We start from the raw sequence: 14,415 nt of genomic DNA on the forward strand, positions 1-14,415 counted from the left end.
TTGCTTTCCGCAATGTTGTGATTGTGAATGTTGAGCTCTCAATCTACCGGTCAATCATTATTCCTTTCCCTTACCTATGGTCATGAGCTTCGGGTCATGACCGGAAGGACAAGATTGCAAATACAAGCGGCCGAAATGGGTTTTCTCAGGAGGGTAGCTGGCTTTTCGCTTAGAGTGAGAAGTGACAGGGTGAGAAGTGACAGGGTGAGAAGCTCCGTCATCCATGAGTTACTCAGAGTAGAACCGGAGTGAAAGGAGTGAGTTGAGGTGGGTCCGGCATCTAGTGAGGATGTCCCTAGGCCGCCTCCATAGGGAGGTGTTCTTGGAACGACCTAAGAGGAGGACACGCGGCAAACCAAGGACTAGGTGGAGAGATTATATCTTCACACTGGCTTGGAAATGCCTCAAGATCCCCCAATCAGAGTTCACTAAGCTGGCTGGGAAAGGGAAGTTTAATGTTCCCTGCTGTAACTGCTTAAAGATAAAGTGGAATTACTGTAAAGCGTGACACGAAGCCAGCAGCATTTGAGCACAAGCTGATGCATCATGGGGAGTCAGTAACATCACTTCTTATATGAGCAATGGTGGCTCAAACGGTTAAGGCTACTGGGTTTCTGATCAGAAGGTTGGGGGTTTGAGTCCCAGCACTGCCAATTGGCTACTGTTGAGTCCTTGAGCAAGGTCCTTAACCATATCTCCTCCAAGGGCGCTGTATCATCTCTGACCCCAGCTTTCTAACTGAGATATGTAAAAAATAAAATTTTTATTTATGATTAATAATGTACTCTTTTTAAAGTAAAAAAAAATAACTCAAAGAGATTTTCTACATCCTGTGCAACAAAGCGACTGTTGTGAGTGGTTTGAATGTGTTCAAATGTTTTTTAGAGAATGTGGAAGCCAAGAAAAAGATGTTTCCACACTGCTACAACCTTTGCAAGCACTCCAGCAGTCATAAATTACAAATATGTGTTCCTTGTACTGTAAGGTAAAACCTGAGTACCCAGAGGAAACCTTGTCAAACGGTTCGTATTTACAAAAACATGCACAAAATGTTTCTATTAAATATAGTCAATCATGTCCGACATTAAGGGAGACTAAACTTACATTTGTAGTTTGTTAATGGAAAGAAAAGCATGGATACATTTGACGATCAAGGTTCATTCATTTGATCGTTCTTCTTTAGTGACCCAGCTTTAGTTTCTTTATTTTTTTCAGCATTGTGGTACAAAATTGGCTTTCCCCAGTCAATCATAGTGCATTCATGTATTTGAAAGATGCAGCCTTTCATAAACCATTTATAAATCATGCTCATGAGAATGTGTTATCAATATTATTATTTTTTATTCATGCACACATTGCATAAATTAGTTAATCTAAATGAATTTAAATTATACGCAAATGATGAGTGTATGTTGTTATATCTTAATGTGGCGTTTTAAACACCAGACCAGATACACAGCACTATGATTCAAGAACTAGAAGGCACTAATCTAAGATGGAACCAATTAACAGAAAATGTCTTGTTGTTATTCAGTTTTTATCAGATGAAGACACAATATTTTTTTTTATCAGAACATAATGTTCTTGCAAGTTCATCAGTCTCATATATTCTTTGCAAGGTTAAAGAAAAACCTTTATCAAGTATACCCTGGTCAGGCTAAAAAGCAAATATCTGGCTTGGGGAATTAATCATATTATGATGACTTACAGGTTTTATGTCTGGTTAGGGTTAGTTGATGGTTGATATCATGCATTTAATGTCAAAGAATAGCGACTTTTTTTAGTCTCCATCTCCATATCTTACCATAAAAAAAAATGTAGTAGTAAAATCAATATTGCACATATAAGTACAGTATGTGTTACTGCCTATTCTGGTGCTTAAATGCTGCTGAGTGGTTATAACCTTTGTTACAGGAGCCAAAGTTCAGGTGCCCATTGCTGGACCATAGAGACAGCAGGAATACGCTCTGTTCTTAGCCAATAGCCACTGCATTTCTTATCAGTCTAAAGGATATAAAAAAGAGAAGCATGCACACTAGGATAGACAGTAACTCATTAAGGTTCTAGCACAGCAAGTAAAGGGAGTTATCTCAGAAACTAACAAAATGAAGAGAAATTCTAACAATTTGAAAATGCGGCTACCTGCCCTCATATTTGCCCTAGAGCTGTTGATTGTGATCTTATATGCTGTCTTTGTGACTTATGATGATGACACTAATGCACTACTGCAGAACAATATGACAATCCATAGCCAGAATGCCGTATACAAAGACTATACCTTTTTTGCTGATATTCAAGTGATGATCTTCATCGGATTTGGCTGCCTTCTAGCCTTCTTTAGGCGCTATGGATTTGGTGGAATGGCTTTTAATTTCCTGACTGCTACATTTTCTATTCAGTGGGCTATTTTGGTACAAGGTTTTTTCCATTACTACCATAATGGGAAGATTCATCTTGGAGTGATAAATCTGATCAATGCGGAGTTTGCTTGTGCTGCTGTACTGATCTCATTCGGAGCAGTGCTGGGGAAGACCAGTCCTGTTCAGCTATTAGTAAGTTTGACTTCTTTCTTATAACCCATGTTTGTAATTACATACGTTTTTATTTTGGAGTCATTACTTACAGCTAATGTGTCATTTGTAGATCATGGCCATGCTGGAGGTTCCCATCTTTGGTATTACAGAATGGATAGTTATTACATACCTGAAGATTAATGATGCCGGAGGTTCCATTCTGGTCCATCTGTTTGCCTGCTACTTTGGGCTGGGTGTCACCTACATCCTGTATAGACCAGATCTAAATGATGGGCATTCCAACGAGGTTACCAGCTATCATTCTGACCTACTTTCAGTGCTAGGTACCCTGTTCCTTTGGGTATTCTGGCCTTCCTTTAATTGTGCAGTAACCCTGAGGGGGGATGACCAGCATCGTGCCATTCTTCATACATTCATAGGGTTGAGTGCCTCCACACTAACTGCCTTTGCCCTCTCTCCCTTGCTCAACAAAAATGGTAAAATCAGCATGGCTGACATACAGAACGTTACCCTGGCTGGTGGAGTCACTGTTGGTGCTTCTGTTGACATGATGGTCTCACCTGTTGCCGCTTATGTGCTAGGGATGCTGGGTGGCATGGCTTGTATGCTTGGTTATAAGTACCTTAGCCCTTTCCTGGCACGAAGACTGCATGTTCAGGACCAGTGTGGCATTCACAATCTCCATGGTCTAACGGGGCTTATCTCAACCCTAGCTGCTATTTGTGCCATTCTCTTAGCCAGTGAGGAAACATATGGCCCCAGCCTCTACCAGACCTTTTCATATCGTGCACCCAAGGATGGAGACCCTCAGTTACAGGAACTGCAAAAACTGATTCCAGGATTAGAGGGAGGTCTGGGACGCACTGCACAAGAACAAGCCTTGTACCAAGTGGCTGCACTGGCGAGCACTATTGTGGTAGCCATAGTAGGTGGTGTGCTTACAGGACTCGTGCTCAGGCTACCATATCTAGCCTCCCCGACTGATGTGTTCTGCTTTGATGATGAGCCTTTCTTTAATATTCCACCAGATCAGGCATATATAACTGAGACTGAGAAAGATATATCACTAGAGCTTGCAACTTAGCAAATATATTGTGATGTCTCAATGATATCTAAATTTTTTATTTTGACTCTAGCACATCTTTCCTTTCCCTATAAAGCAATAATTAAAAAATTAAGTTAACTTTAAGTTAGATGTAATTTTGATTGCTAGCACTAATTGAATTACTTGCAGTCTTGCTGATATATATTGCCACAGTTTAAGATTTTGGTTCTTGTTTTCAGGTTTTTGGTTGTTGGTTTATACTTTACACAATAAATAATTTACACTCCTCTACAATTCCTGACAATATGGAGCTTTATAGTTTAACTACAGCCATAAAAAGCATTGTTTGGTTTCAACCAACATGATACAATATCTGATATAGATACGGAATAAGATAAACAGAATAATATTTAATAATTGACTGCTATATTACAAGTAACAGGCTCTATATCTCTATGTATAATCTATATATACAGGCTCTATGTCTTGTCTCTTTTACTGTCTAAAGCTGTGCACAAAACATATACATAGAAAAGGTTGGGTCTTCCTTTAGTGAAAGACTTCTTTTAGTGGGATGTTATCATATACAGTACAGATTTGTGTTATTTATGATAACATTCAGATAATAATAAAATACCTAGAGTATTATTGATGGAGTGAACTATAACTGACCTCTCTTTCCCTAACAAGTGTGAAGTAACAAAAAAGATATACCTATTAACAGTTTGTTGGACTGCCTTAAGCATTGACGAAAGAGCATATTTGCCATGGCATTGTTTCAACAACCCTTGCACCATCATTTCATAATTTATTGACATTAATTTCCAGCCACCATTGCATTAATTTTTTGGCTGAGATCTTGTATTGATCATGAGAAAGTCTAAACACTAATGAAAGTTTTCTCCAGCACATCCCAAAGATTCTTATTAAGGTTAGGAGAACATTGTGAATGGGCCAAGTCATGTGTGAAAATTAATCCTTCAAGCTGTCAAAACCACTCTTTCTCAATTTGAGCCCAACAAATCTGGACATTTCTTTTGGTGAGGGTTCAGCAGTATCCTTACAGGGATTAAATAATGCCTTTATATTGTATATTGTGTTCCTAGCACAATTCCTAGCAATCTAATTAGTTATTTTCTTTGCTTTATGCATTTACGTATATATATATATATATATATATATATATATATATATATATATATTTATATATATAAAACTTATATTACTAAACCTTTTTTAAGAATGAATGAACAAATGATTAAATGAATTAAAAAAATGCAAAGTATCAGGAATGTTAAGTGACACCACAAAAAGCAACATTTGGTGGACATTCAATGGAAATATATTAAGGCATATCAGAAATTATTAAAAAAAATATTGCCAATTTTGCAGGGCTTCTGAAGAAATGTTTTTTAGGATTCCTGCATGATATGTTACACACCTGTTAGAATTATATATTATTTATTTATTTTCATTTAAAAATTGATAGACAGAACATCTGCTAAACCCAATCCCATGGTAAAAGCTACCAAACTCAACCATCTCAAATGTAGCCTAAATAAAATTATTTTATGACCTTGCCATATGACACAAAGTTTGAGCTGTTTTAACAAATATACAGTAAACTTTCCAAAGATTGGTTAGCTGCACAAGTTTTGCCATTAAAAAAAATCCCAATTAGTATATTAATCTGTGGTCACTTTATTAGATAACAACCACAATATCACCTCAGTGGTTTGGTAAATAACAGCCTTTGCTAACAGTACAAATTAAACTCAATGGCCATTGATGTGTAAAGGATGTCCGTGCAATTTTTGCCTGGGAAACCCCGTTTGACCGCCATTTTGTAAGACATCCCGGAAGTGGTATACAGAAGGCGAACTTATAAACAAGTCTAGCTAGCTAACTATCTCGGATAGCTAGCGTAATTTTGGTTGTAAATTGTGAAGGATAACAATAGTATTTTTTTTTTTTATTATTTGTGTATACGGTGCTTAATAACTACAGTTTAAGACCACTTTGCCGGAATTGAAAGATAATAGCTGAAGCGAAACTAAGCTAGTGGAATAGCTAGCATTATTTGTCTTGTATGTAACTAGCAAGCTAGCTGGCATCGAAACAGTATCGACGATTTCCACAGATACAACAGCAAGCGTGCAGGTAATTAAATTGTCTGTTTTGTATAGTAATATATTTATTATGAGTTTAGCAGCCGTTTAGCGCAGTGAAATATTTACCACAGTGTAACGTTACAAGGTAAGGTAACGTCTGGGTTGCTAGCTATATACAGGGTTTCCTGTCGAAGGCCTGTGTTGCTAATGCGTTCTAATCCAAACCACATCGTGAGTTAAATCATTTACCGTGTAAAAACGTTTTCCGTGTTTATATTGTCGAGTTTTGTCTTCTTGTTTGTGATTTATTTCTTTTTTATTTACTTATTTATTTATTATTCGTCTTATATAACCAGGGCCAGTCGACAAGACACATGCGTAGTTCATTACCTTAAACCTTTATTAATCCCTTGTTCTTTTCTGGACACGCTTGTAATGCAACACTTCTACTGGTGCAGTAAGAAAAGAAAACACGACACAATTATGGTCAACCATTGAAACGGAGGCATATTTTTTCTGATATTTAATAAACAAATTAGGTGAGACAACGAGACGGTATAAAGCTGCTGCATTGCTTAATTTAGCTACAGATAAGAAGACAATGTCATCAAAAGTAGTTTAAAGCTTAAAGGGGTTGACTCTGTTCAATTTTGCATGATAGTAGATCTTGCATTGTAAGTGTGAAGGGTGTTCTGATAAGGGTTTTTGGGTCTGATCAATTAAATCACACTGGTCGCTACTATTTGTAGCAGTAGAAAAAAAAGTGATATATATATAATTCTGTATATATTCTGTAGAGCAGTGCATGTATAAAATTAAGATCTTAGAATGTGCCGTACATTTAAAACTTTTATTTTAAGGCAACATTCTATTTTCATGTTATTTCATACATACAAAAAAACTGAAACCATTAGGATTTAGCCTATGCTCGACTAAAGCGCAAAAAGATTACCATTCCTTAAATAGCATCAAGCGTCTCTGACATGACAGAATGCTTATCTAAAATAAGGCTCCCCTGATATACTCCGTCATTAAAACTACAGCAAGTGTAACACCTGCATCGATTAATAACAAATCAAAACTCTGCGCAAGCGTCGGTCACTTTGTATCTGGTGAACCAGCCATTAGTAAGCAGCAGGGGGGGAGCATTTTTAAATATCAGGATTTCTGCTTTTCTTAAGAGACAGTTTGTCCCGGTCACCATCCAGAATGTGTACAGTCGTGCTAAATTGTCGTTTACGGTCAGCCCGCATGCATGGAGTGGTAAGGTAAACCACTCTATGCATGTAAGTCTCAAGCTTTTTGAGGGATTTTGCTATAGGTGGTTGATTGCGGGTCAACTTGCAAGAATTAATTGCTGCCTTTGCAGATACTTTTTCACACTCAAATTGTTCACAGTATTCAAATTTATTATTGTCACATACACAGTACGATATGCAGTGAAATGCTTATACAACCGCCAATGACCTTTAAAAAAGAGAATTAAAGCTTATAGATAAGAAATATAAGAATTTTTTTAAACTAGGATAAATATTGAAATAAAAATCGAAATATACTGTACAATAGAACATTCAATAGAAATATACTGTACAGTAGTTGTTCTTAATTGGTGAGTCTGAATTGAAGTATGGTTAGTTGTGTTTAAGCTTTTGGCAGACATTTTTACACATGGTTTTGCTTTAGAAAAAATGCATATTCCAAATTTGAAGTTTATTTAAAGGAAATTATTTTAGAGTTTTGGAAATATTCCCAGTCTGTCTATGGCATGTTGGTGTTTCTGTCAACTATCATGTACGTTGCATCATCACAATGCTATTGGTTTATGTGAGCGGCCAGTTAAGAATAAGTGTGTTAAGTGAGGATTGTCCTTCGTCTTCTTTTTTTTTTCTTTTTTTTTTTTTAATAATCCTTATTTCTGTGCAGGTCTCCAATGGCAGACGACTTTGATATCGAGGCGATGCTTGAAGCTCCTTACAGAAAGGTGGGTGACTGAAGGAGACTGTTTCACTTAACATGAATTGACTCTTTTGCACTTGCCTGAGTAGCTGTTGCGATAAAGCATCTCAGAAGACGAGTATTTGCTTAAAAATGTCTCAAGTCTGTCTCACTGGTAGAGAGAATGATGTATTGTGTGATACTTCAGCAAATGACTTGAATTACAAATAAATGCCCGTCTATCTCTCTTTATAGACTTGCCTAATGATATCTCATCTCTACTTCCCTGAATACACCTTTGATTCCAGTGTGAAGTGTGAAAAAAGTAAGGTCGTCATTGCGGCATATATTGATGTACTGTGTTCCCTCAGGTCAAATACTAAAAGGCTCACATCCTGTCACCTGTCTGGTGTCAACAAGATGAATGAAAGTGGGTGAAACAGGGATAGAACCTCACATGAATTGGAGACAGTATTCACATTTTTACTACACACATGGTTGATCTTTGTACTGCGAAAGCCGGCATCATAAGCAGTAGCTTTTAGTAAGATTATGCTACCTGGCAGATCATCTAAGTTACACAGAACATGCAGTTGTTCATAAAGTCGTGAATGTATAGTTTTTATGAAGAAAAGTATTGTTCTATACTTTTGGCTTGTTGTTACAATATTTAATGGATTGTTCCAGAATATGAATACTGTCTCCCAAGCCATTCTCTAGAGAAGGTCTCAGATAAGTCAACATCTTGATTTTTTTGCATGCCCCTCATTTTTAAGCTTCTTCTTAATCCATTTTATTTTGCTATTTGCTTTTAGGAATCTTTTGTGGTACATCACCAACATAATCAAGAACCCTACATTTATTTGTCCTTAACACATATCCAGTAAACCTCCCAAGTTGGCTTCGTTGTAGGTATTTAAAAGGAGACTGATATTAAAAAGGGGGTGAGGGTTGTTTTTTTTTTTTTTTTGGCTTTTTTTTTTGGCTATATATTAATTTCATGCCATGTCACATGGGAATCGTTCTGACTAAGCCGTGTAAATCCCTGTGTGCTTCAGGACGAGATGTAAGAAAGAGATGGCATCGTGCTCACACAGTCCAACCGCACAAATGGGCGAAGATCTCACCAAATGACCACCTCCACTGTGGAAACCGGTTTAGACACCTTGTCCTTAGCAGCAAGCTTTAGATTTAAAATAGCAGGGTACTTTCAGATCCTAGAGCTGTGTCTCCATTAAGCATCATGGTCCTTCTGCTAGCATGCAAACTGTTGCTCCTTTTTGGCGAGGGCAATGATATGATTTTATGTGGCACAGCACAGGGCAGAGCAGACAAGAAGAATTTTAACAGTTTTTCTAAATCAGTATATTCTGTATTTTCTCTTGTCCCCTCCCCCATTCCTTTGACGACTTGCTATGTATCCTGTCCATCCTCACGATGTTCTTCTATCAACCCTGCTTAGGGTGACAGCAAGTCCTATAGTGCAAATGGCTATGAAGAACACAGCAGGAAGTGAGTATTTGTCCTCTTGGTTTAAATAATCATTTTGCCCACAGCCCACATGCTTTAAACTAATCTCCTCCACAACAACCTCTACGTAGGAAAAGGCACAGCCGGAGTCGCAGCCCAAGTGCAGACCGCCGCAGGAGTAGGAGCAAGGAGCGCAAAAAAGGCAAAGACAAGCGCAGGAGCCGAAGCAAAGAGAAGAAGCGATCTCGTAGCAAAGAGCGGCGTTCTCGAAGTCATGAAAGACATGGACGTTATCGAGGTCATAAAAGTCCTCAGTGAGTATATGTTTTATTGTGTGTTGTAATACTAGATATGGATCTGAAGTTTAAAACCGTATGAACTGCCCAAGACATTTTTCAGTCCCAAGACATAACCTCTAAATTGCCCACCACAACTGTGCTGTTATTTGCGCCAAATGTTGGTAGATGCAACTTTTTTTGCCATATTATCTCAGTTTATGTGAGGCAGAGAAATGTCCAAATAATGATTTCACTATAGGTAACCTTGCTCCACAAATGCATAACCAGGTATTTAAAAACACATGCACACTTCTAATAACTACGCATAATTATTATTTTTTTGTTTTACAGCCGCAGACGCTCTCGAAGCAAGAGCCCATTTAAGAAAGAGAAAAGTCCAATCAGGTAACATAACTGCTGTTTTTCTTTTTGATTGTTGATGGGAGTTATATTTATGGCTATTTATATTCTTGTAAATTTATTAGAGATTTTTTTATAGTAATCGCTAAATCTGTGTTGAGGCTGAGTAAAGAAACGTGTTAGCTGTTTTCACCCACAGAAAACCTATTGATAATCTAAGTGCAGAGGAAAGAGATGCCCGCACAGTATTCTGCATGCAGCTGGCTGCCAGGGTCAGACCCAGAGACCTTGAGGAGTTCTTCTCTGCTGTGGGCAAAGTTAGTACTGTTGCTTTATATTATTATTATTGCTGCTACTTTGGTTTTTACATATTTCTTCCTATATTATTTCTTCCTTTCCACGTAAAGGTGCGTGATGTGAGAATGATTTCAGACAGAAACTCTCGCAGATCTAAGGGTATTGCGTATATTGAGTTTGTGGATTCCACCTCCGTGCCCCTTGCTATTGGACTAACAGGGCAGAGGCTATTGGGAGTGCCACTCATCGTCCAGGCCTCACAGGTAATAACAAATATACAAGCATATTAACAATTCTTCTGTTTAGCTTCCTCATGTGTGATGACCAAGTCTGTATCATTTGCTTATCTAGGCTGAGAAAAACAGAGCAGCAGCGGCGGCAGCAGCCCTCAACCTGCAGAAAGGCAGCGCAGGGCCAATGAGGCTCTATGTGGGCTCCCTACACTTCAACATCACAGAGGAAATGCTCAGAGGCATATTTGAGCCCTTTGGGAGGGTAAGCCTGCTTTATTCTGGTGCTTACATTTATTTAAATGTATGAAACATCACTGAGCTTTGAAGTTTACAGCCCTGTTCTTCTTACCTAGATTGAAAGCATTCAGCTGATCATGGACAGTGAGACTGGCAGGTCAAAAGGTTATGGCTTTATATCGGTAAGGGTATTATTTCATTTTTTCCTCCTTTTTTTTTAAACAATTCGAGTGAAAGCACAGTAACAATATAGCGTTGTGTAGCTGTACATGTCTTATTGTGAATCTTGTCTGCACTTTTTTCCACCTTGTTGGTAGTGGACATTTTTGCATTATTTACCCATTGCAACCATATCTTTGGAGAGGAATGGGTTCCTTCATTTTTGCAGTACAGTGTTTAATAAAAGTAATCATTTACCTTGGTGTTTGTCCTGTTTTGCTAGATTACAACTTAGAATTAAAATGGATTTTTGGGTGGGTTGTACTAATTTATTTACACAACATGCTTTAGGCTTTGAGAGTGCAAAATGTTTTTTTTTTTTGACACAGCAATAATTATGACAAACCCAAATCTGGAAGGTGCACAAGTATCTCACCCTTCATTATAAAACCCATAGGATGACATGCAGTGGGGGGAAATTTACTACTAATTACAATAAATGTAATGTTATATATATATATATATATATATATATATATATATATATAATCTAACAACACTCTTGCCAATGCTACTTTGTTCAAGCCAACTTTCCGTCTATATTTAAAATATTTTAACCTACCTTTTCTTAACCTAATAGAAAACGTGCTCTGTTGATTTGTAGTTTGCTGATGCTGAATGCGCCAAGAGAGCTCTAGAGCAGCTGAACGGTTTTGAGCTGGCTGGCCGGCCCATGAAGGTTGGCCATGTGACTGAGCGCTCAGATGGCTCATCAGCCAGCTCTTTCTTGGACAACGATGAGTTGGAGAGAACGGGCATAGACCTGGGAACCACGGGACGTTTGCAGCTGATGGCCCGACTTGCTGAAGGTAAGGATCTGTGTATTTAGTGGTCAGCTTAGTCTGTGTTGGAGTCTATGTTCTGATCGCTTGCTTTTTGTTTTCAAAATAAAATGTTTTCTGTTGTGATCCTGCTGGGAATAATTTTATTTATTAAAAATTATATTCTGCCTTTTTCCATTAGGTACAGGGCTACAGATTCCTCCAGCTGCAAAACAGGCTCTGCAGATGAGCGGCTCTATCCCATTTGGTAACCTTCCTGCAGGTAAGGGTTTTTCACATATCTTTGCCTCTCTGGTAAAATTATTTTTCAGGAGTGATGGGATGCCAGAGGAATTTATGCTCTGAAAAAAAAAATAATAATGAAAAAGATTTCTGTTCACTTGTACTAAATTGCCTTGTATAAGAAACTTTTATCATTCACGGCTTCACTGGTCAGGTGCTTTACATAAGAGGATGGTACAGTGTGCAAAGTTGTTTATAAAGGTTTTCATCTCCATGTCACAATCCAACACATTATGCAATCAGAGATAAGATTATGGGTAATAAAATGTCAAATCTTTCACAGTAGGTTTCATAAGTGTTGCATCACCCCGTTTCCATACCCCCCATCCCCACCCCCCCTCCATGTCAGGACTTTTCTGCAGTCTTATTTTTCTGGTTAAAGGCAGTTCATGCTTTATAGTGCACTGCGCTGTGCAGCTTTTGTGACTGTTGTATTTAAGTTACATTTAAATCTGCTCTAAAAGCATTCATTTGTTTATAGGGGTTTAACTTTTATTGTGTTTTATGGCTTGCAGGCTACAATCAGAATGTCTGTCCGGCTTAACATAAGGCTTGATATCAGATGTTAATGATTATTGCAGTATTCTTCTTTGTATTGATGACACTGCAGAATGTTGGACTTTTGCACAAATTGCATAGATTTGGTATGTTGTGTTTCTGAGTATATTGATGAATCATCACATTACGGAGACAAATATTTTGTTAACTTAATGTATGCCAGTTTTTTTTCTTTCTTCTTTTTCTTTTTACATTTTGCAACTGTAATGCCCTTCCGAGTGCAATTTTGGAACACTATACAGTAGCCCTGACGGAATCAAACTTTCACTTAAAATAAAATGTGTGCACAATGTGTTAAAGATGAATTATGATGGATTAAAGTGAAGTATGACAGATTTATTTATTTATTTACCTACTTACTTATTCTCTTGCTTACTTACAGTGATCCCTGCACCAAGCATGAACCAGGCCATGAATCTCCCAACCCAACCCCTGGCCACTCACTGCCTACAGCTCTCCAACATGTTCAGCCCACAGTCGTGAGTATTTTTCAACATTCCTCATCTCTGATTGTACATGTGCTTGTTATAAGTGTTTATTTATGCTTGGCCCCTTTTTTTTGTTCTTCCCATTAGAGAAAATGAGCCAGGCTGGGATATAGAGATTCAGGATGATGTCATTGAAGAGTGTAATAAACATGGAGGCATTGTTCATATCTATGTAGACAAGAATTCTACTCAAGTAAGTTTTGCAGCCTTTCCGATTTTAATGAATTTCTTTTTAAGCTTGAAATTTTTGGATTTATAGTTATCTCCACATGTGACTTTCCAGTTGTCAGCTAATTTCTCACCCCCCCCCCCCCCCCCCCCCCCATGTAGGGTAACGTGTATGTGAAGTGTCCGTCTATCCCAACAGCGATGGCTGCTGTCAGTGCCCTTCATGGACGCTGGTTTGCAGGTAAGATCTGCTTTTGGTCTTATAAGCATCCCATGTGTAGCTGTGTTAAATACTTTATACTAGACTTGTCAGAATGAATCTTGTTTAAATCCTAATGTAAGTATTGAAACATTTTTATAGCAATTTTATTGAATCACGTGTATATTTAGACTTGGTAGGCACTAACATTATTGTTGCATTGTTTATGTTCTGACAGGCAAAATGATCACCGCTGCCTACGTGCCCCTCCCAACCTACCACAATCTGTTTCCTGACTCAGTCACAGCCATACAGCTGTTGAGACCCACACGTCGTTGATCCACCCCTGCTGCGCAGTCCAATTCTTCTGACTTTTTCTGTCTCTCTGCATAGCCCGGAGATGCAAACGCCACCCTGCCCTTTTTAGGACAGCTGCTGTCTGTCCCTGGAGGTCCATAACACATTCTAGATCTCAAAGGTACACGGTTGCCCAAGGGTGTAACTGAAAGTTGGCTGGACTAGGTTAGCGCAAAAAAATAAAAATAAAAAACAAGAAGACCCCGGGCAGTCAACCTGGATATATTCAGCTGTTTGGGATCACTTTACGTTTTTAGCTTTTTGTAATCACACTTTCATTTTGTAAAAAACTCTGCAATTAAAATGGCTTTGAAAATCAATAGTCTGGGTTTTGTCATCTCTAGTCTTATGAAATGCAGATTTAACTGCAAGATGAACAAATCCTAGCCTGTCCACTGAAACAAGGAAGTAGTTTTTCGTCATTCAGCTGTATGTTACTTTACATATGCTGTTCATGTTAACTTAATTGCATAATTTTTTACCTTTTATGCTAGTTAGCAAAAAATAGAGATGTCTTTGAAAGCGTAGTTGGTTAGTAACCACATTTACTTAATGTCATCATTGGTTTATGATTTATACTATTTTAAAAAATATAATTGGTCTAGTTTTAATAAACTAATGTTGGATGGGTTAAAGTAAATACCATTTTAAACTTATTTTAAAGTAGCAAATCGATGTATTTGATAATGAAATGAGCATAATATAAGTACAGAACTTTAAGATGTAATTAAGTAAAAGTGAAAAGTACCTTCTAATAAAACTACTCAAGTTGAGTACAGATATGTGAAATATGTATCTAAGCAACAAAGTAAATTTACTTGGTTACCTTCCACCTCTGGAAGTGATATAATTGTATGTTTGT

The 14,415-nt window shown here is 37.7% G+C and overlaps 2 protein-coding genes across 8 annotated transcripts in view; both read left to right on the forward strand.

The window, feature by feature from the left end:
* Window positions 1-4,682, forward strand: part of slc12a5b (solute carrier family 12 member 5b) — a 75,750-nt gene extending 71,068 nt beyond the window's left edge. Inside the window, exons 26-27 of the mRNA XM_053503996.1 lie at window positions 2,252-2,552; window positions 2,644-4,682. Coding sequence (XP_053359971.1) covers window positions 2,252-2,552; window positions 2,644-3,618 — 1,276 coding nt within the window. The 3' untranslated portion in view covers window positions 3,619-4,682. The remainder of the gene's footprint in view (window positions 1-2,251; window positions 2,553-2,643) is intronic.
* A 740-nt stretch (window positions 4,683-5,422) lies between these two features.
* Window positions 5,423-13,873, forward strand: rbm39b (RNA binding motif protein 39b). Of its 7 annotated transcripts, XM_053503851.1 has the most exons (17): window positions 5,424-5,739; window positions 7,614-7,671; window positions 7,881-7,950; window positions 8,441-8,533; window positions 8,684-9,137; window positions 9,227-9,409; window positions 9,725-9,778; window positions 9,933-10,050; window positions 10,141-10,293; window positions 10,382-10,525; window positions 10,617-10,682; window positions 11,324-11,528; window positions 11,683-11,763; window positions 12,724-12,820; window positions 12,917-13,022; window positions 13,160-13,238; window positions 13,435-13,873. In XM_053503851.1, the coding sequence occupies exons 8-17, from the start codon at window positions 9,988-9,990 to the stop codon at window positions 13,533-13,535; spliced, it is 1,095 nt and encodes a 364-aa protein (XP_053359826.1). In that variant the 5' UTR covers window positions 5,424-5,739; window positions 7,614-7,671; window positions 7,881-7,950; window positions 8,441-8,533; window positions 8,684-9,137; window positions 9,227-9,409; window positions 9,725-9,778; window positions 9,933-9,987; the 3' UTR covers window positions 13,536-13,873. The 7 variants fall into 7 exon arrangements, with proteins under 7 accessions (XP_053359821.1, XP_053359826.1, XP_053359822.1 ...); XM_053503847.1 differs by having other exon boundaries at window positions 7,881-8,569; XM_053503850.1 differs by having other exon boundaries at window positions 7,881-8,537.
* The last annotated feature ends 542 nt before the right edge of the window (window positions 13,874-14,415 follow it).

The sequence above is a fragment of the Clarias gariepinus genome, chromosome 9, assembly GCF_024256425.1.
Source record: "Clarias gariepinus isolate MV-2021 ecotype Netherlands chromosome 9, CGAR_prim_01v2, whole genome shotgun sequence".
Taxonomy (NCBI): Eukaryota; Metazoa; Chordata; class Actinopteri; order Siluriformes; family Clariidae; genus Clarias; species Clarias gariepinus.

What these genes read in the sequence shown, in the direction of transcription:
- rbm39b (XM_053503846.1), top strand. Translation starts at nt 7,621, where the DNA reads ATGGCAGACGACTTTGATATCGAGGCGATGCTTGAAGCTCCTTACAGA. An exon ending in AACATGTTCAGCCCACAGTC is followed by an intron (nt 12,821 to 12,916) that starts GTGAGTATTTTT and finishes TCTTCCCATTAG; the next exon opens with AGAAAATGAGCCAGGCTGGG. An exon ending in TCATGGACGCTGGTTTGCAG is followed by an intron (nt 13,239 to 13,434) that starts GTAAGATCTGCT and finishes ATGTTCTGACAG; the next exon opens with GCAAAATGATCACCGCTGCC.